The following is a 20379-nucleotide window of genomic DNA, read 5'->3' on the forward strand; positions in this document are numbered from 1 at the left end:
GCAGCTCTATATAAATTTATTTATTTCATTAATATACCATATTGACGCTTGTATAGTGAATATATAATATACTGTATCTATTTAGTAATCTATAATTATAAGAGTGCGCCCTGATTTAAGAGCCACCTTGTGTGACTCTTTAGTTTTTGTAAGTATGGTCCATAGGAGGTGTATATTTCAACAACCCATAGGCCTGGTGAATGTTTCCGTTGATGAGTAAGACAGCCGTACCTTAATTTCTTGCACATCTATAATTATACTAGCTGAGGTATCCGGCATTGCCTGGGTTTAAATCTTTAAATTATTAAGTTTTATAATGTGATATCGTCCAAATCTATCCAGTGGATCAGAACAGGGTCCCTCGGTCAAAGTTCTGCCCAGCACACTCCGCGGTGAGGTCTGACCCAACCACTCCATTAGGCATCCCAGACCAATTGCCACCCCTCTGTGAAGTTTTTATCTAAATCCATCCAGTGGAAGGCCCATAACGAGGCTCCCCGGGTCAAAATTCTGCCCAGGGTACACTAATCGGAGATCCAACCGGGACCCTAACCCACCTTAAACTTGGCCAGAATCCAACTGGACCACCTTGCTTTGGTTTCATCCCAATAGGTGCAGGGGTGTCCGAATGCATAACCTGACAGACAGACAGACAGATAAACCGATCAATTAATTTTATATATAAGATTTAAAGGATACTCGCCTGCTCATCCGAAAAGTCTGGTAGATTCCTGAGTGTGTAACACTCCCTTCAGCATCCTGCTCTTAACTTAATAAAGTGGGCAGAGTAAGGTTTGAGGACACATGAAACACTTAATCATGGCCCCGCATATTATAGAATTCTCCCGATGATGTGAATCGTACTGCATTGCTCACCGTATTTGCCGTTTGGACCTCCCTTCCACAATCACCCTGAGAAGCGATACACGTACATAAAGTAGAAACTTAATAGATAACTGTGCTGGAGAAAAGCAGCTACCAATTGACACAGTCTAGTAATTTATTAATTCAGCAAGAAGGGCTACACAGTAAAAAACAGTCGAATGACTAGTAATGCAATAGAGTATCCTATATCTCATATAAAAGGATACATAAAATTTACAATAATTGCTGAAGTCGATGATCTTGCCTATAATTATACTAGAAACAAATAACAAATAAAGCATACAGAATAAACCATGTATACGGTAAAAATGTTTAAAAGAGGCAAAACAACGAGGTAGATAGAGTTTGAGCATTTTCCGGATAAAGGGAAAAAAAGGAAGTTCATACAAAGTATCAATTGGACTGATAAGATTGTGTCCATGTGCAAAGTACAAAAGTTACCTTCCTTTTATTTGTATTACAAATGCACAGGCTGCCTTTTTACCACCTCGGGTTGTTAGAACCCGAGGTGGTAATCCAGTGTTTACAAACACTCAGCGGCGTCTGTCAGTTTTTTGTCCGCTCCGGACCCTGGACTCCTTGCGGCTTGCGCTCACCACTGGGTCACGCTGGCTGTGTTAAGGTGCCCATCCACTAGACGATTAAGATGAGCGATTGAACGATAACGATTGTTCAATCGTTCATAAATCATTTGCAGCTCGTTTGCAAAAATGTCTAAAATAACCAGCGATGTGCGTGCCCGCTGGTCGTTTAGACATCTATCATCGTGCAAACATGCTGGACAACCTGACAATAACGTCAGGTTTAGCATGTTTGCAGATGATTGATGAGCCTGCACTGAAGGACTGCTCGTTCAGTGCAGGCTCATCACAGACTGACAAATGACTGCACAATTACAATGTCGTAATCATGCAGCTGTTTTCATGTCTGCTAGTGTATGGGCACCTTTAGTAGGAAGGAGTGCTTTATCAGTTACCACTGGTATTCGCGGTATGCCAAAGGTCAGCAATAGATACAATAAGCGTCCTTATAGATTGCAGATCTCTCAGGCGGGTGTTAATTGTAATAAAAGCCTCCTTGACTCGGTGTGGACACAATGAAAGTATAACAGGGCAGCAACGCGTTTCGTCCAATTCTTTTGACTTTTTCAAGCTCAATGCCCTGCGTTCGGTACCAACTCCATTTTATAGAGGCAGTCCATAGTAATCATGTATTAATTAGTGTCCATATGCACTCATTTAAAGTCTGTTCACCTGATGTCACTAGTTAAATCTTCTTTCTAACATCCATAGATCCTGTGCATATTCCACATACATATATAATAGGTCTACAGATATCCATATAAACATTTGCAAATTATATTATAAATACATAGTCATTCATAATAATAATAATATAATGATAATAATAATAATAAAAAGAGGTCACGTATCTGACTAATCTCAATTGGTGGCTAGCTACACAAAAAAGTATGTAATTAAAATTAATTACTATTAATGACATTGGCATAATTGTAATAGCGCCAATAGCGATATTGACATAATAAATCTTATTGAGTACAATCATTCAGTAAAAACATTTGATTCAATTTGTAATATTGCATATAATGGTTGTATATGTTATAATGTCTTTTATTTAAAAAATATTGTGACATTGGTGTTTCTATTATAGAAACAGCAATAAACATAATTATATTTGGATATGTATATATGTATATCTCTCCAATGTTTATTTATACAACTTTTTTGAAGGTCTATAATCTGTTGTATGGATTATGTAGAAGAAAAAAGGAATAGCATACAAAAAAGGTTGTTTTAAACAACATATCATAGATCATACATGTTTCATGTAAATGCAAATCCAAGACTTTAGCGTATTTCCTTCACAAAACAGGTAGAACACGATTGTTACATAAGTACTTGTCCACATGATTTATGGGTTGTCTTATTTGTCTTCTAGGCCTGCATCCCCAGGACAGAAGAAAGGAGTTTTTCCACACACAAGAGCGAAGGAAGGATTTATACTTTTATTAAGTGTTTCAGTTTTTGTTATTAAATAATTTTTAGTGCATGTATAGTAAAGGACATTGTACTGCAAAAAACTCCCTTTGAAAATAATACATGTATTTTTTTAAATATGTTCTTTATAAATAAATGGTACTACGATATTTAATAAGTACTCTGTCCAATCATTGCATGGTAAAGACAGAGAAGAGCTCCACCTAGAGGTGAGCGAAGATATAACAGTACAATTCACAAAGGAGCAAAGTTCTGCGTTTGTCTCACCATTCCGTGTAATGTAATGTAATATCCATTTACACTTTACCTGTAATAAGTGGATGGAAGGTGGAAATTACATTCTGTGAATAGAACTGGGATGATAATGGCCAATAAATTGTCTGGTGTAGTTGGTGTAGAACAGGGATCTCTTGAAGCCAAATTCCACCAGCAAAGAGAAGATAAATGCAGAATCTGGGAAATGTTTTGCAGTTGGAGCATTTTGGGCCTGATTCATAGATGTTCGTTAAAGCGACAGCTGCTGCGTCTTTGTACACAAAGGCTGTGCTAAAATATGGAAAAGCCTCAGGCTTCCTGAGATCTGCTGCTGCATCCAAAAACACAGCATCGGATCCCCTGCGAGAACATCAGGCCAGCATGGGACATCTGAGTGACCCTCGGGTCACTCAGGAGGTCTGGCCAAACCACACGGCCAGGTCCAGTGAAACTGCATCCAAGGACACAGCCACTGTCTTCAGCACGCCCAGAAAACGGGGCCGATGCGCCCCCATTATCTGGAACGCTCCCCCTCCACGCCCCCCAATTAGCTGCAGACTGTCACTCAACTGACGTCTGCTGCTGCACTGAGCAGATCCTGAAACATTGGAGATTTGTGTTATCATTGGTTCAACGTAAATCTCTGACTCTGAATCATGCCCTTTATCAGGCTCCACCAGTTCACATGATGACTTTGCCACTAGGGGGCAGTGTAACATTCAAGTCTGAGGATAATATTTCAGTTAACACTGGTAGAATAAGCAGTACGTACTGTAAGCTATGCAGAACAAGCGATTTGATAGGATACGATATCCATTTAAATGGAATATTCAGAACAAAAAAAGTATATAAATATATATATATATATATATATATATATATATATATTCTGTATGACTTCACTCTGACGGGTAAGGTTGAGAAAGTAATTTGCGATCTATTGTGTGTAAATTTGATATGCTTCTCTTTTGTAATATATTTTCAAGATGCAATGTATAATACATATTTGATTTTATCTGTAATATATTTCAATGGTAAGAAAATAACTCTAAGTCAAATGTAATAGAAAATAAAGGAAATTCTTAAACACATAACTGTTAAAAGCTTGCTTTTTTCCCCATAATAAACACCATATAGTTTGGTCTGTTTAACACATCAGTCTTATGATTGGGGTTTTGTGTTGTATTTGAATGGGATATATGCTTACACTGCACCTCTTTCCTACACAGTGTCAGGTTGCGGTCTAGGATCAGCCATTACTCACCCCAGCGCCAGATTCCACTGGCCTCTCGCTACTTCTAGTGAATACTTGCTGTTGCAGCGTTCCAGGTTCCATGCTCCTTTCTTCTAGTGATATATTCCTAGTGTTAATCCACGGTGGGTGTACTCAGTACTTTATCCGAGTACAATCTCCTAAGTGTCATCCTCCTGTGCCAGTTCTGCGTCTGGTTCCACAGTGTGTATACTCAGTACATCATCCGAGTACTGTCTCCTTGTGCCATTCTCCTGTACCAGCTCGGCGTCTGGATCAACAGTGTGTGTACTCAGTACGTCACCTGAGTACTGTCTCCTAAGTGTCATTCTCCTGTGCCAGTTCTGCCTTTGGATCCACAGTGTACGTACTCAGTACGTCATCCGAGTACTGTCTCCTAAGTGTCATTCTCCTGTGCCAGTTCTGCCTTTGGATCCACAGTGTACGTACTCAGTACGTCATCCGAGTACTGTCTCCTAAGTGTCATTCTCCTGTGCCAGTTCTGCCTTTGGATCCACAGTGTATGTACTAAGTATGTCATCCAAGGACTGTCTCCTAAGTATAATTCTCCTGTGCCAGTTCTGACTTTGGATCCACAGTGTATGTACTCAGTATGTCATCCGAGTACTATCTCCTTGTGCCATTCTCCTGTACCAGCTCGGCGTCTGGATCAACAGTATGTGTACTCAGTACGTCACCGAAGTGCAAACTCCCAGTGTCGTTCCCCTGTGCTTTCCCTGCGATTGTGTTCTTCCGTTTCCCACTTGTGCTGGATACCTGACCAAAGGGCCGTGACCTGCTTGCTGGGTGCAGCCTAAACCCAAATCCTGATTGGAGGGGTCACTGGTGAACACCTCCCAGTAGGTTAGACTCCGCGCCTTTGGTCAGGTCTAGCCAACATCCGGTACTTGTGGATGAGGAAGACAAATAGCCAGGCCCCTTGCATCCGGTTCCTTTCCCAACCTGGGACCCCCGACTTCCAATCCTTCAGCAGAGGATTTTCAGAGCCCAAACATGCCACACAGATTGTACACAGACAATTTGTGGACAGAGGGCCTGATTCAGTGCAGGTCGCAATTGTGATTGCAGCTGCGAGTTTGTACGGAACGCAGTGGAGAAAATATTCTAATGCTTTCCAAAGCTCATCCGGCATAAGGACGCCTACTTCTGCTTTCTCACATCTGTCCAATGTCGCACTTAGGCGTAAACATCGATTCCATCGACACACATCAACCACTCACGCAGCATGTGCAGCAGGTCTGATCTGCCGCAGGTCCTCTGCACGTCTCCTCGCATGCAGAGGGCTCTTATGCTCCTTATGCAATCGCAGTGGCTAATTTATGCACACCAAGGAAACAGCGTTTAAATGGACAGGTACACCTGCGTTTTACCAACCACTCCCCCTTTACCACCTCCAAACTCTGAAAGCCTGTCACTCACTTTGCGTTGGACTCCTCTGTGCATCCGTGATCTCAGTGTGATTGCTGCACACACGCAGTTCGGTTTATATGCTTGTGCAATGGTAAACAATCACTTGATCGCAAGTGCGTCCATAGTTGCACTTGCGTTCGGTACTGAATCAGGCCGTGAGATAATGTGAATGCAGATTATAAATTAATTTGGAATCGGCAACATCACTGAGGAACTCAGTATATCAGTCAGTACATCAGTCAGTACATTGCTCAGTACATCAGTCAGTATGTCACTCAGTACATCAGTCAGTCATCAGTCAGTACATCAGTCAGTCATTAGTCAGTACATAAGTCAGTACATCAGTTAGTATGTCACTCAGTACATCAGTCAGTACATCACTCAGAACATCTGTCAGTACATCAGTCAGTCATCAATCAGTACATCAGTCAGTACATCAGTTAGTATGTCAGTCAGTACATCAGTCAGTCCATCACTCAGAACATCTGTCAGTACATCAGTTAGTATGTCACTCAGTACATCAGTCAGTCATTAGTCAGTACATCACGGTACATCAGTTAGTATATCACTCAGTCAGTACATCAGTGAGTACATCAGTCGTCAGTACATCATTCAGAATATCAGTCAGTTCATCAGTCAGTACATCAGTTAGTCCATCACTCAGAACATCTGTCAGTACATTAGTCAGTACATCACGGTACATCAGTTAGTATATCACTCAGTACATCAGTCAGTACATCAGTGAGTACATCAGTCGTCAGTACATCAGTCAGTATATCAGTCAGTCCATCACTCAGAACATCTGTCAGTACATCAGTTAGTATATCACTCAGTACATCAATCAGTCATCAGTCAGTCCATCACACAGAACATCTGTCAGTACATCAGTCAGTACATGACTTAGTATATCAGTCAGTCAGTACATCAGTCAGTACATCACGGTACATGAGCTAGTATATCAGTCAGTACAGCTGTCAGTACATGACTTAGTATATCAGTCAGTCAGTACATCAATCTGATGAGCACTACAGACCTCTCCTGTGCTGTTCACTGGCACCTGCTGCCAGTGTATTTAGAAAGTCAGCTGATAGTTAGAGGACAGGTGCAATTGATGAGACCCACCTGGGATCTCTCGGGACCTGTGCCTCACCAGTATGACCCTACCATAATATACACCATGACATTGATACCTCCATTCACCTGAAGCAGGGCCCTGCTGGCCCCGCCCCTGAACACGTGACATCATGCTGTTATGCTGAGGGGGCAGGGCTGCCAATAGAGCATGGATGCTTTGGACAGCTCCGCATGCTACTGGCAGCAGCCAAATGTATGTTCCATGGGAAAGCAACGGTGCCGCTCACAAGACCCTGCTCACTGGGTGACGACACCTCTCACACAACCCTAGTTACGGCCCTGATAGACCCCAAACTTTGTACCACATTCAATTAATAACCCCAAATCACCCCAGCATTTAATTTACAGTACCATCACCCCACCTTAAATCAATATGCAATATCAAGTCACCACTAATATACAGTATTAAATAGATCTCACCATCAAATATATAACCCAAATCAATAATTGAATAGTTCCCAACCACCATTGATTACCATCCACAACATCATTAATAGCCCAGATGTCCACCCCCATTACATTCAATTATATTAACCCCGTGAAAATTAATAGCCCAACCACATTGTACTGAGAAACTCCCACCCAGGGCTATAACAACTGGTGCAGCCACCCAGGGTGCAAGGACAATAGGGGGGCAAGGTCGATATCTCAAAAGTAACCCACCACCTGTTTTACCTGGAGATGCACACAACAGCAAGTAAAGCCGCAGGGCGTGCCTTCAAGATACACCAGGCAGCCTCTTTGCTGCTTCTGCACTGCTCCCCAAGCACATGCTGGGTGACGTCACGAACGCAGGGGGTGGGAGGTAAGGGGTGCTGGACCACTGTGTACCCTGCTACTGCCCTGCACCCTCCACACCATTAAATTAATGGCCCATCCCCAAACCCCCATCATAATAAATGATTAATCCCTACCACATCATAAAGCCCCATTGCACAGTGCACACCAATTACTTGTATCCCTCTGACTATATGTATGAGAGCAGGAGAGAGAGTAGTACCTGAGTCACTATACAGTGTATCTTCTGGGGCAGAGTTTGTGTTGTTCTTTTCCAGCTAGAAAGTCTAAAGCGGACAAATTACATATAATATGTGTGGGGAGCCGGTGGCTTTTAAAGTTACTTTAATTAACCTCCACAGCCGGGAAAATAATAATTTTCACTGTCCAGCTGTCACCACAGTGTTGGGACCCAGGTCCCGACGTCTTAAGCTACTACCTTAAGCTATACAATGGTAATGCAGTGCCTGGCTGTAATCCAACTAGAATTCATAACACTGTACACAATTTAGCACAATGATTCATCACATCTTGAGAACGTTGTAAACGCCCGCATGCTCCAAATCTGTAGCCTAATGGTGCGTACACACTACACGATATGCTCCCTGAGCGATATCGTGTAGTGTGTCCCCGGCAGGCTATGCTCAATGTCGTTCATGACATTGAGCACAGCCGCTGAACGATATCATTAACAATATCGTTCAGCGCCGGGCTCTCTCCCCCATTCCCCAATATGCAGCAACCTGATGACATCGTCGGATTGTGCTGCATGTTCAGGCGATGGACAATGTCGGAAACGACCAGCGGGAGTGCGCATCGCTGGTAGTTTCCAACATACAGGTGCACGATTTGTGCACGATTACTGAGCGATTGCAGGATTATGATGTCGTAATCATGCAGTCGCTCAGTAATATCGCCCAGTGTGTACCCACCATTATTTTACTCACTTTCTTATTAACTACATATTGTAACAAATAATAACTGTAGGATAAAAGGATCATATAGACTAAACGCCTGATTCAGAGCCGCCCGCTAGATGCGATCGCTTGCATGATGTGTTTGCAAATTGTGTAGGCAGTGCTATCGCACAGCAATGCATTAGCACGCCCAGTATTTCTTAGAGAATGATCACACCAACTTGTTTTAAGACGCCCAATTGTGTACGTCATGACCAGGAAGTGTATGCAACCATCGGTACATCGGGTAACATCGGATGCTATCGCAGCGCTTGAGGTTGACCATACCCTGCCGCGAGCACTTCAGTGTAAAAACAAGCCAGGTGACATGTACTAAGATGCTGTCTTATAATTATGCGCACCTCTAAAATGCTGTTGCGATGGTCAGGCACGCCTGCGTTTGCACTTCCACTACCGTTTTTAAAGACCAGCCCCTGTTACCACCTACAAACGGCTTCCCCTGTCACTCACTCTGCTGGGCTGTCTATGCGCAGCGAGTGAATGCATTGTGAACTTTCGCTAAAGTAAGCGTATGCGCACTGCGATGCATACACACTGCATACCATCGGCAGCAGCGAGAGTATGCATCTTAGCGAGCGGGTCTGAATGAGCTCCTAAATCTTTTATGAATATATTTATTAAGCTGATCAAACACTCTGGGGTTGTTTATGAAAAATGTAGACTGGAGCCAAGCAGCCTGGTTTCTCAATAAGCCTCCTGCCGATTAAGCTTTGTATAGTTTCTACTATACAATAAAATTTATTTTATATGGCTTTATTAAGCATAAGTTAGCGAGTCATTTTAGCATTTCACTGGTGTAAACAACAGAAGACATCAAATGTAAAACTTTGTTATGGCTCTCAGTGCTCTGCATAAGAAGATCTCTCAGCAAAGTTTACTAAGATTGTGTCATATATGAATATAACTAGTATGCCCATGGCAAACATTTAGTCAATCTGAACCCAGAACAGACGTACGGAAAATGCTTCGCTAGATAATGGCTAGATCATACTGTATGATAATACGACGGAATCGGGTAATAAAACATGTGTGTGAAACATAACCGGCTAAGCCACGCCCTTTAATGATTTGGGGGGATTTTTTATTGTAACATTTCGCCAATTTGTAAGTGCGATGATATATTTGGCCATAGACTCTGAAGCAAGCAGAGGAGAGAGGCGTTGCTTTCGAGGCACAAACCCGGCACTGATTGGCTGGGAGTTGAGAGTCTGGAATCGACGTGTTGATATATGTGGCCATGGACTCTGAAGCAAAAGGACCGTTTCCAGGGGGTATTGCAAGCTGAGCCCCTATAGATGCAAATGATAATGCACTGTTGCTCTGCCTCACCATCTCTCAGCCTCCCGCCAATCAGCGGCTGCCGGCAGTTCTTGTGGAAGCAGAGAAAAGAGGCGTTGCTTTTGAGGTGCAAACCTGGTGCTGATTGGCTGGGAGTTGCGAGGCTGGAATCAACGTGATGGAGAAAGTAGGTGAGGGAAGAGTGCTCCCTATGGCAGCAGCCTCACGTGTTGTGCCGCCCGCGCGCCCTCCTTCGTTATGTGATAGCTACGTGTCTACACATGGCTATGGCGCCGGGTCCATGTGAGAGCATAGACCACCAGTAGTGCATGAGAACAGCAGCAGGCGGCGGTCACCCCTATCCCGCTTCCCCCGGGTCACTGCACCTGCTCTGTGTTCTGGTAGTTTTCTTGACATTTTAAGGTTAGCTATACCAAAGCATTTATTATGGTTTTTGTTGATTTTTTTTTTCATGAAATTTTATACAGTTTCATTCCAAATTCTGTAATTTATTAGTGATTGTCTGTTATAAAAGAATCACATTAATATTTTAATTAGTCTTTGAGATATTCAAATTCAAAGAGTGATCCGATCTTGTGCTTCTCCCTACTTTATGTTCATCTACTTCTTACTCACCACTAGGACACCTAACACTTGGTGCCTATGCTTTGTTGCTTAATTGGGTGTTATGGCTACCTATGTATCAATGTATATTATCCATGTCCTTGTCCTTCATTGTATTGTATTTTACTGTGTCACTTTTTGGTTATGTACCTTGTAAGGCGCTGCGGAACACTTGTGGCGCCATATAAATAAACGATAATAATAATATATATATATATAAACAACATTTAACCTCCTGTGTGAGGTACAAAGCATCAATTGATGCTTGTTGTACAGTCCTGACGAAAAGGTCTGCGGACCTTGAAACGTTGACATGCCTCTGTACTAATTTTTACCATGTGAAAATTATATGATACTTTTTCTACTTTACAAGGGAGTGCCTCCTCTTTTTTGCTACGATCCTGGGGAGTCTTTGTACCTCACACAGGAGGATCATTGTTGTTTATATTAACTATTTAGGAGGGCACCCCGGCTTTTGCAGTTTCATCCAGAGTGCCGAACCTCTGCACCATATATATATATATATATATATATATATATATATATATACACAAGATTACATCAGTACAGGACTGAGCTTCACGTTAAAGTGTCTGTCTGCCAGGGCACACTGCCATAGAGGACACGCAAATTCTTGTGACCAAAGAGCCACTAATACTTGGCTTTACTAGTGTCCTTGAGGGTTCTTGCTGTGGGGCACCAGCTAAAACCCGGGTTATTGCAGGCTTAACCCGGGTTGCTTCTAGGTGTAAAAGGGGACAGGGTTGGATTCCCGGGTCGAGTGACCCAGCAATCCAACCCAGGTAACGTGCAGGGTTTAACATGGGAACGACCCATGAAATCCTGCAGCGTAAACAGGTAACCCCGTTTGTCCAACCTGGGTCCCGTTTACAGTATGGGGATAGCAGTATAATAAAACAGACCACTTAGCTTTAAAAAAAACAAAAACCTATCTATCTCTATTTATTCTAGATCTGTCTACACACGGTCAGATTTGATGAACGATTTCAACAACGATTTGAACGATTTCATCAACGATGAACGATTGAACGATTTCTGACAGTATTAAAATGAATGAAATCGTCAAAATCTGACTGCAAACACAGTCGATGTCAGAGATCGTTATCTGACATGCGGGAACACGCGTAGTTCATCGATGCATGCCCTACATGTCAAAGATATGAACGATTTTTACAATCGTTATCGTTCATATCTCCAGCAAAATCTGACTGTGTGTATGCAGCATAAGAACATGGCAGGATTGTACAGATAGCAGGAAGTAGCCTGAGCTTGCGTTCTCCTAGATAATATAAAGCTATGTTATAAAGAATGTGAAAATAAATCCCTGTCAGCCTGCAATCACCTTATTTATATGCTGGCTTAAGATAAGGCGAACACACTACAGCATTGATCTGTGGAGCACAGGCTACAAAAAGTCATTTCAGCATCTGATTAGGTTCATGATTAATTCTGAGAAGTCATGAAGACCAGCACACATGCTATAGTTCCATAATTACATACTACATTACCCTCATCCTGAACCCCCCCCTCCTCACCCCTGTCCTGTATGTACATCCCACCCTCCAGTCATGTGGCTCTGTAAGAAAATCCTCCACAAGGGGGGAGTATAGTAGTACCACTAATCGTTCTATAATGTGTGTAGCCCCTGCCATGGATGACAGTCCCTATATCAGTGGAGATGGTGCCCGTCCTGGACATGTACAATGACAGCACGACGCTTAATATCAGTCTGGAGGACAACAGCGAGGGCTCCTCATCCACGCCCGGGCTGAGCAGGACAGCTCATACCGTGGTTGCTGTGTGCCTGGGCTGTATCCTGCTGCTAGGGTCCCTGTACAATGCTCTGGTGCTGCTCATCTTTGCCAAGTTTGCAGCTGTGCGGACCCCCATCAACATGATCCTGCTGAACATCAGTGTCAGCGACCTGCTGGTCTGTGTCTTCAGCTTCGCAGCCAGTGTGTCCGGGGAGTGGGTGATTGGGCAGCAGGGCTGCAAGTGGTACGGCTTCTGCAACTCCTTGTTCGGTGAGTACCCCCGATGAAATCATGCACCCACTGACACTGAGATTTAACTCCTTTGAGTTCCTGCCTGTGTTAGATCTCGTGCATGAACTCAGACAAACTACAACATAAAATGCACATTTATTCCACAATATTACTCCATACAAACTCAATACAAATTTTACACTGTTAACTTTACTGTCTAGTACACTCCCAGCGCATCTATACTACATACACTATCCCTGCATGCCGCCTTCTCTTGTCTTGTTTTCAGCATATTATCCAGTGTATACTTTACCGTATATTTCCTTCCCTATTTTCATTCATTGTTATTGGTAAATAATATATCCCATGGTGTGCAGTCAGCTTGTTGACTTTCCAATGTCAACATTTATAATGTCAACAGTTATGATTGTCAATATGGTTAAAATGACGACATCTAACGTGGAAAATGTCGACATGGACAAAATGTTGATATAGGACATGGTGACAGTGAAATTATCAACTTCAGCATTAGGTTTAGGGGTTAGGGCTAGGGATACATTAGAAATTACATGACTATGTGAATATTTTATCAGTGCCAACATGATTGTTGACATGATCATGTCGACTTCATCACACAGTCGCCATTATGTCAAAATGGTCATTGTCAACATAATATAAGGAACCCATACCCCATAATCTTACACCCATTCTTTTTTTACCTTTTCAACTGCAGCATTTTACCTTCCCAGCTTATGAATACACTGTCTTCTGTATCTTGTATATTCCTATTCTATTCGCACATTTGTACCTGCTATCCAGCCCTGTATTCATTTACAGCTCTTTCAGTGGCGTAAGTTCATACCAGATGCCTGGAGGCAATTTATAATTTTGTGCCCCCCCTGTCACAGCCCCTGACACTGTAATATAGCAATTCGCATGCAGACAGGCTATAGATAGATGAAGGCAGCAGCTGATGGTCTGGCATGGAGCTCTGCACTACTGTATGGTGGCTTCTCAGGTGCCGGGAAGGGGTGCCATATATTGGGCAGCCGTGACGGTACTCTCCGGGTACATAGTTACAGCCCTAAGTGGGGTAAATATGTTGTGGACAATGGAGGAGGTGCCCCTTCAGAGCTGGAGCCCGGCGGCAGGCGCCTCCATTGTCTCCCGTAGTTCTGCCCCTGAGCTCTTTAATAAACATCTTCTACAATAATTCAAGTACAGATGTTATTTTTTATGGGGGTTTTATGGTAGCGTCACATGTGCACATTTCCAGCTTCAGAAGCATTCACACTTTATTTTTATAGTATTTTTATTACAGCTGGGAAAGTGCCTTTATATCTTACAGCTTATAATGAGATAATAAAACGGTCTGTGCTGCAATGTAATGTGTTTTTATGGGAGAGCATTTTTACTGAGCACTGTGGACAATCGTTCAAAATGCTTCTGTCAGTGTTTTAAAGACTCATCAATTTAATCTATTTGTTTTAATCATATAAATCATTTATGACAATTTAGAACTGTTTGATGCAGTGATAGAAAATCTTCTTTTAAGCTATTTATTAAGAAAATGTCACTGTGGTAGCTGCGCTATGCTCAGCTCCCTGTCGGCACTGTCCGGCAGCGGTAAAGGTGCCTACACACTTGATGATGTGCACACGAGCCCACGATGTGTACGATTTCCCTTGAAACTCCTCCCCGGCAGCTCTGCACACGATTTGGTGTTTAAAGTGTCCAATTTACAAACGGTCTATCGTGCATCCAGACTTTTTCCAGTGCACTGTGTCCCAGATTGGCAGATCTGCCCTACAGCACGGCAGATCTGACTATGCGATGTACGACGAGCGGGGACACGTATCTCATCGTGATCGTGAGTGGGGACTCACGATTTGGGCATATTTTACACAATCTGTCGTTCCAATGCGTCGGAATCGGCCAGATCGGGTAAATATCGCCAAGTGTGTAAGAATTGTCTTGCCACTTGCCATACCAGCTAGGTGTCAATGAATACATGTGTAAGCCAGCTTATCAGCACCTGCATGTGCATGGGGGCGGGAAATACTAAGCATCGCATCCCTGATGCTGTACATTCTGCCACTTATCTGGTACACACTGCCATTTTCTAGGTACATACCAGAGATATTATTGCCAAAGGGTAGCTCTCCCATTAAGAGCTGTCCTTTGCAACAGAGGGACTTCTTATTTTATGACCCACTGGCGTCATTCTGCGCATGCGCGCCACCGGGCACACTGAGAGGGATTCAATTGGATCCCTCTCAGTGCAGGACACAGAAAGAAGCCTACAGGCTTTTATTGGAAATAGATACAGAGCTGTAATTATACAGCTCCAGCCATCGACTAAGCAGCATGCTGACAGTCATTCACTGCCTGGCTACAGGCTGGAAGGCAGGGGCGGAAATACAGGAGACAATGGTAGGCGGTCACCTCTGGGTACCAGCCCTAAATGTATGTACAGTGTCTATGTATGTAAGAAGATGGCATGTGTCACCAACTTATTTAGAGTTATAGATAGATTTTCACTACTGAAGGAAGACTGGATATTTTATAATATACTGTAGATCACAGGTTCTCAAACTCGGTCCTCAGGACCCCACACAGGTCACGTTTTGAAGGTCACCAGACAGGTGTACAGGTGTAGTCATTGCTCACTGACACATTTTAAAAGAACCACAGGTAGAGCTAATTATTTCACCGGCGTTTCTGTGAAGAGACCTGGAAAACATGCACTGTTTGGGGTCCTGAGGACTGAGTTTGAAAACCTGTGATATAGATAGTAAAGAAGCATTTCTTAAGGTATCCAGTGACAAAACCATCATCCTGTTTGGTCACGAATGTGGTTATCCAAATAGGGGGAGTGATTCAGTCATTTGTCCTTTGGGTGAGTGATGAGATCCCTTCCGGTTTCATCGCAGACGGGGCCCGCGGCTACCTGGAAGATGATGGTCGTTCAGTGTATATAAACGACCATCATCTGCAGATATATCTGCTAGGTGTGTACCCACTTTAAGTGGTCAGCTGCTCACATAGGTTGATAGGATTGTTTAAAATGCGACAGAAGATTTCTTCTATCAATTTTTAAAATGACCATTATCTGGCAGTGTAGTCGCTTTTGGAACTATACATGTTTTGTTATTATTTGGGCCTATTCATCAACAGATAAATGGCCCAGTAACCATGCGGCAACGCCAGTTGCCGCATTTTTAAGTTACCAGGCCATTCATCATTAGGGGTCCGATAGGACCCCCCCGGCATTCAACAAACTCCGAAAACTGAAAGTTTTCGGAGTTTGCTGCCGAGAACAAGCTCCATCTTCAGACAGCGCTTGTTCTTGGATCCCCGCTCCTTCCTATGGGAATAGGAATATGGATCCCTCCGCCGCCTCCTCACTCCCTCCCGGCGGCTTTGCGCATGTGTGACCCGAGGTCACGCATGCGTTGCTGGAACGACGGGGAGCAGGTAAGTAACGCAGCTACAGAAGTAGCTGCAATACTTTCCACGAGGACAACTGCTTTTCAGAGCAGTTGTCCCCTCACCGGAGAAATGATGAATTGCTCCAGTGTCAGGCTTTCCCCGCTGCGAGTTGGATACTAAAGTATCCCTAGCAGCGAGTTCAAAACTTCATCATCGGAGGCCATACGGCCTTCGATGATGGATAGGCCGCTCTGTCAGTTGCCCGATATTGGCTGCAGAATTACTATGTGTTTGTCAGTCTTTAATCTGCACAGTTAGGGGTAAATTTACTAAGATGGGAGTTCTATTAAGAAGTAATGTTGCCCATAGCAACCAATCAGATTCTACTTCTCATTTATCTAGCACCTTCTAGAAGATAATACCTGGAATCTGATTGGTTGCTATGGGCAACATCACTTCTTAATAGAACTCTCATCTTCGTAAATTTACCCCTAAGTGTTATAGGGACAGGGCTGCACCTGGCCTTTCCATTGTCTAAGTGGGTCAATCCTGTTAACTGCGAGTTCCCTTAGAGTGCGAGTAAGTGTGGCTATATGCCGCACTTACAGTACCTTCAGACTTGCAGATTTATGTGCTCTGCCCAATAGGGTTGCGTACAAAAATCTGTAAGTCTGGGGCGAGATCGGGCTGCAAGGCATTTCCACATTGTTGCAATGTCAACTCACCCCTGTCACGGCTAACAGGTTTGACCCCTAAGACTGCAATTTCAGTGGAGCACACCTTACACAATTTAATATAAACATTTACATTTGAGTTGTGTGTTCTCTTTCAACAAGGAAATTACAATCCTTTAAGAATTTTTAGCTCCATCAACATGATGAATAGCTCTTCGTTTTGCTGCATCCATAACAAGGAAGCTGCCTCAGGCTATATTATTATAGATCCTTTCCAGTATAGAGATTATAGAGTGTTAATGTGTTTCTCTTTTCACTAGACACAAGGACACATTTATTGATTAAGGGGCCTATGTATCAAACCTTGATGAGCGATAAAATTGTGAGAGAAAATAAGTATTAACCAATCAGCTCCTAACTGTCATTTTTCAAACACAGCCTATAAAATGTAAGTTAGAAGCTGATTGGTTGGTGATTTATATCTCACAATTTTCTCTCAAATCAAGCTTTGGTACGAGGCCCCTAAGACTTTAGCTGATATTGACACGCGTAGTCATTATATTGTTACTAGTTTTCTATTTATAAACATTTTGTATAGATGACATATTGTAGCCATACTAACAGCCCTACATGTGTACATGTGAGAAGTCTCACAGTGGGCCTGATTCAGAGATGGACGCTAATACAAATGCAGCTGCGATTTCATATGAACTGCAGCTGCGAAAATATGCTAATAATTAAAAAGCTTTACAATGCAAAATGGAAGCGCTATCTCCAAAGGTCTGTTGTATATATATATTGTGCAAGGTAGTATGACTTAGGGCTCTATTTACTACAATCCGCATATTGAATGCAGATGGCAGTGTGATATTATCGACTGAATTTGCATTGCGAATTCAGGCAATATCACAGGGATTTACTACAAATCCTTTGCAGGGACAGAGCTTGCGATAAAGCTCTGTCCATGCGAATCCCCTCTGCACACTAGTCACGGTATTTTCGCAAAAAATACTGTGACAAAGTGCCAGCGCATGCGCCGACCGGCCACTGCTGCTACCCCCCCGGTGCTAAGCCCCGCCCCCATGATCGCAGACCCCCGCGACCCCTCCTCCCTTAATTACACTTACCTGCATGATCCGTGCCTCCGGTGATGTCTTCGATGCCTCCGATCAGGTGATCTCCAATACTGCACTGGGACCCGATCACCTGATGATCGGGCCACAGTGTCCTATGGGAGACCAGCTGACCGGAGGGGAGACATCACCGGAGGCCCGATCACTGGTCCCTGAAGTCAGGTAAGTAAAAAAAAATTGTAACAATTTTTTTCTTTTTTTAACAGTAATCAGCTTGAGGTCTGTTTAGACCACACAGCTGATTACTGGGACCGGCTCCCGGCTCTGCTCTGCCTTTTAGAGCAGAGCAGGAGTCCGGTAACCGGGGGAGACCCTGGATAACGCCATCTTCAGGTGGCATTATTATCACAGGGCTTTCCCCGGATATTTTTTTACAATTTATTTTTAGTAACTCTGGTCGGATCAAATTTCCCATTACAATTATGGGAAATGCGATCTGCTTACTAAAAATAAGTGATACTTAGGGGTTGGAGTAGAATTTTACGAATTCTACTCCAATTGCCCTGTAATAACTATAGGTGATACTAAAATAATGTGAAATGGGTGTGAAAACACCCTTTTTATCACTTTATTTTAGTAAAAATAATGTAAATAAATAGAGCCCTTAATGATAGATTCCACAAGAGAGTGAAAATCTCACAGAATACAATGAAATAATGAGAATCTTATAGATAATGAATCAGGTAAAAATCTTTATAACATTAAAAGGACCCAAAAAGCAGGAAAAAAAATTAAAAAAGGAATCAAGTATAAATAAAACAATACACATGAAAAACAATGACAATAACATCAAAATAGTGACATTAGCATAAAAATAGCCTAAGAATGTGGTATTATCAAAAATAGCAAAAACACTTGGTGCAATGATCCTAAAGGATGAACCTGTGTACCCTGATTATTGGATCTGCCGTATTTTGTGGCTAATGTGCCAGTTCTGCCAGTTTGTATCAATATTGTCCTGCAATGGGTATGATGTTATAAATAAAAATCCTCCCGTCTTGTGTTTAATTGATAAACATCAGCAGCTGAACTGGTTCAATTGTGCATCTGTAATAGTAGCCAGTAGTAGAAGGGTTTATATCAAGTCTCAATCCTTATGCACAGCATTTATCAATAAAAAAGATTAAATGTAAAAATAAATAAATAGATTTCCAAATGAACACCGCTAATACCATCTCCTCTCATAGAAAGAATTCACTTGCAGAGAATTGGAGTCCCGATTCTGAGGCATACTTAGTATGCACAGAGACAATGATTATAGTGCAAACACAGGGGGATGGATCACGCTAAAAAAGCAATTATTTGTACCACTAATTGATGTCAGTATGGTACCGTCTGAATCCGGTTTAGGGGTTTCCACAGCGCAGGGCCATCCAGGTTTAATCCTTAACGAGTGCACTCGTGGCCGCGTGTGTATGTCCGTCGGAGCTCCTTTAGTGTTCAGTGGATAGGTATCCCTGCAGCATTGTCCGGAGACACGGATTAAGGTGCGGTGCAGAGGGAAATACCCCAGAGCGTTCAGCTGTGCAGTATGTAGCAAGTGGGGTAGGTTTAGCTTGACGCGTTTCTCGGCTCTTGCCGTTTCATCAAGAAGCAGTGAAGAAGCAGTGATGAAACGGCAAGAGCCGAGAAATGCGTCAAGCTAAACCTACCCCACTTGCTACATACTGCACAGCAGAACCCTCTGGGTGTGTTAACGGAGATCTAAGGGTGTGTGTGTGCGATAAAGGCCATGTTCCCAAACACAGAACCACAGCCTCAGAGGCCATTTTTAGAGAGAGAGTTGAGTTGGAATCTGCGCAGCCTAGGACTTACTCGAGCTGTCGATGTGCATCCGATGTTGTGTCGATGGTGGTGTGTTTTCAACTCCTGGGGGATTTGCACACAATGCAGATAGGGTAAGTGGGTGTAGCAACATTTGCTCAGTCCGGCGCACACTATCTCAGGCGGGGATATGTTAGCAGGCATTAGCATATCTTTACACATTATTTGTGAACGTGAATGCAGCTGCGAATACAATAGAGTATTACTCTGAGTCAGGCCCTATCTCCCTTCTTGTACTGGGCACCCTGAGCACCTCAGACAGGAGACATGGTACTAATCTTCCTGGACAGGATGGGGGTAGAACAGGACCAGGGAAGGGTAATGGTGGGTAAGCCGACATACGGAGGAACAAGGAGCTGGTCCCAACTTTTATCAACTATAATAGTCAGTACTGATTTTTTTAATTTACATTTTCTGTTTAATTCGTACTGTTGTGCTTTTTATATTGTTCTTATAGCCTTGTATATATTTGTAGTGTATGTATTTTAGAAATGTTACTATCCTTTTAACACTATTAGCATTATATGTCTCACGTGTTTCATCCTAGGCATTGTGTCCCTGGTTTCTCTGTCCATGTTATCATATGAACGCTACCTTACAGTGCTGAAATGTTCAAAGGTTGATGCCTCTAACTACAGAAATGCCTGTGCTTGTATTGTTGGATCCTGGATCTACTCTC

At 42.9% G+C, this 20379-nt stretch overlaps 2 protein-coding genes across 3 annotated transcripts in view; both read left to right on the top strand.

Annotated features, from left to right (window-relative positions):
- VGLL1 (vestigial like family member 1) overlaps nt 1-4243 on the top strand; it is a 57391-nt gene extending 53148 nt beyond the window's left edge. For both annotated transcript variants that reach the window (XM_088465852.1, XM_088465851.1), the window contains exon 4: nt 2845-4243. In XM_088465852.1, the coding sequence (XP_088321978.1) occupies nt 2845-2918 (74 nt within the window). In that variant the 3' untranslated portion in view covers nt 2919-4243. The remainder of the gene's footprint in view (nt 1-2844) is intronic.
- Nucleotides 4244-12330: 8087 nt separating this feature from the next.
- Nucleotides 12331-20379, top strand: part of LOC148534765 (pinopsin-like) — a 43904-nt gene continuing 35855 nt past the window's right edge. Inside the window, 2 exon segments of the mRNA XM_088465853.1 lie at nt 12331-12676; nt 20248-20379. Of these exon segments, the coding sequence (XP_088321979.1) occupies nt 12331-12676; nt 20248-20379 (478 nt within the window).

Source organism: Taudactylus pleione, unplaced genomic scaffold, assembly GCF_031769625.1.
Source record: "Taudactylus pleione unplaced genomic scaffold, aTauple2 ptg000064l, whole genome shotgun sequence".
Taxonomy (NCBI): Eukaryota; Metazoa; Chordata; class Amphibia; order Anura; family Myobatrachidae; genus Taudactylus; species Taudactylus pleione.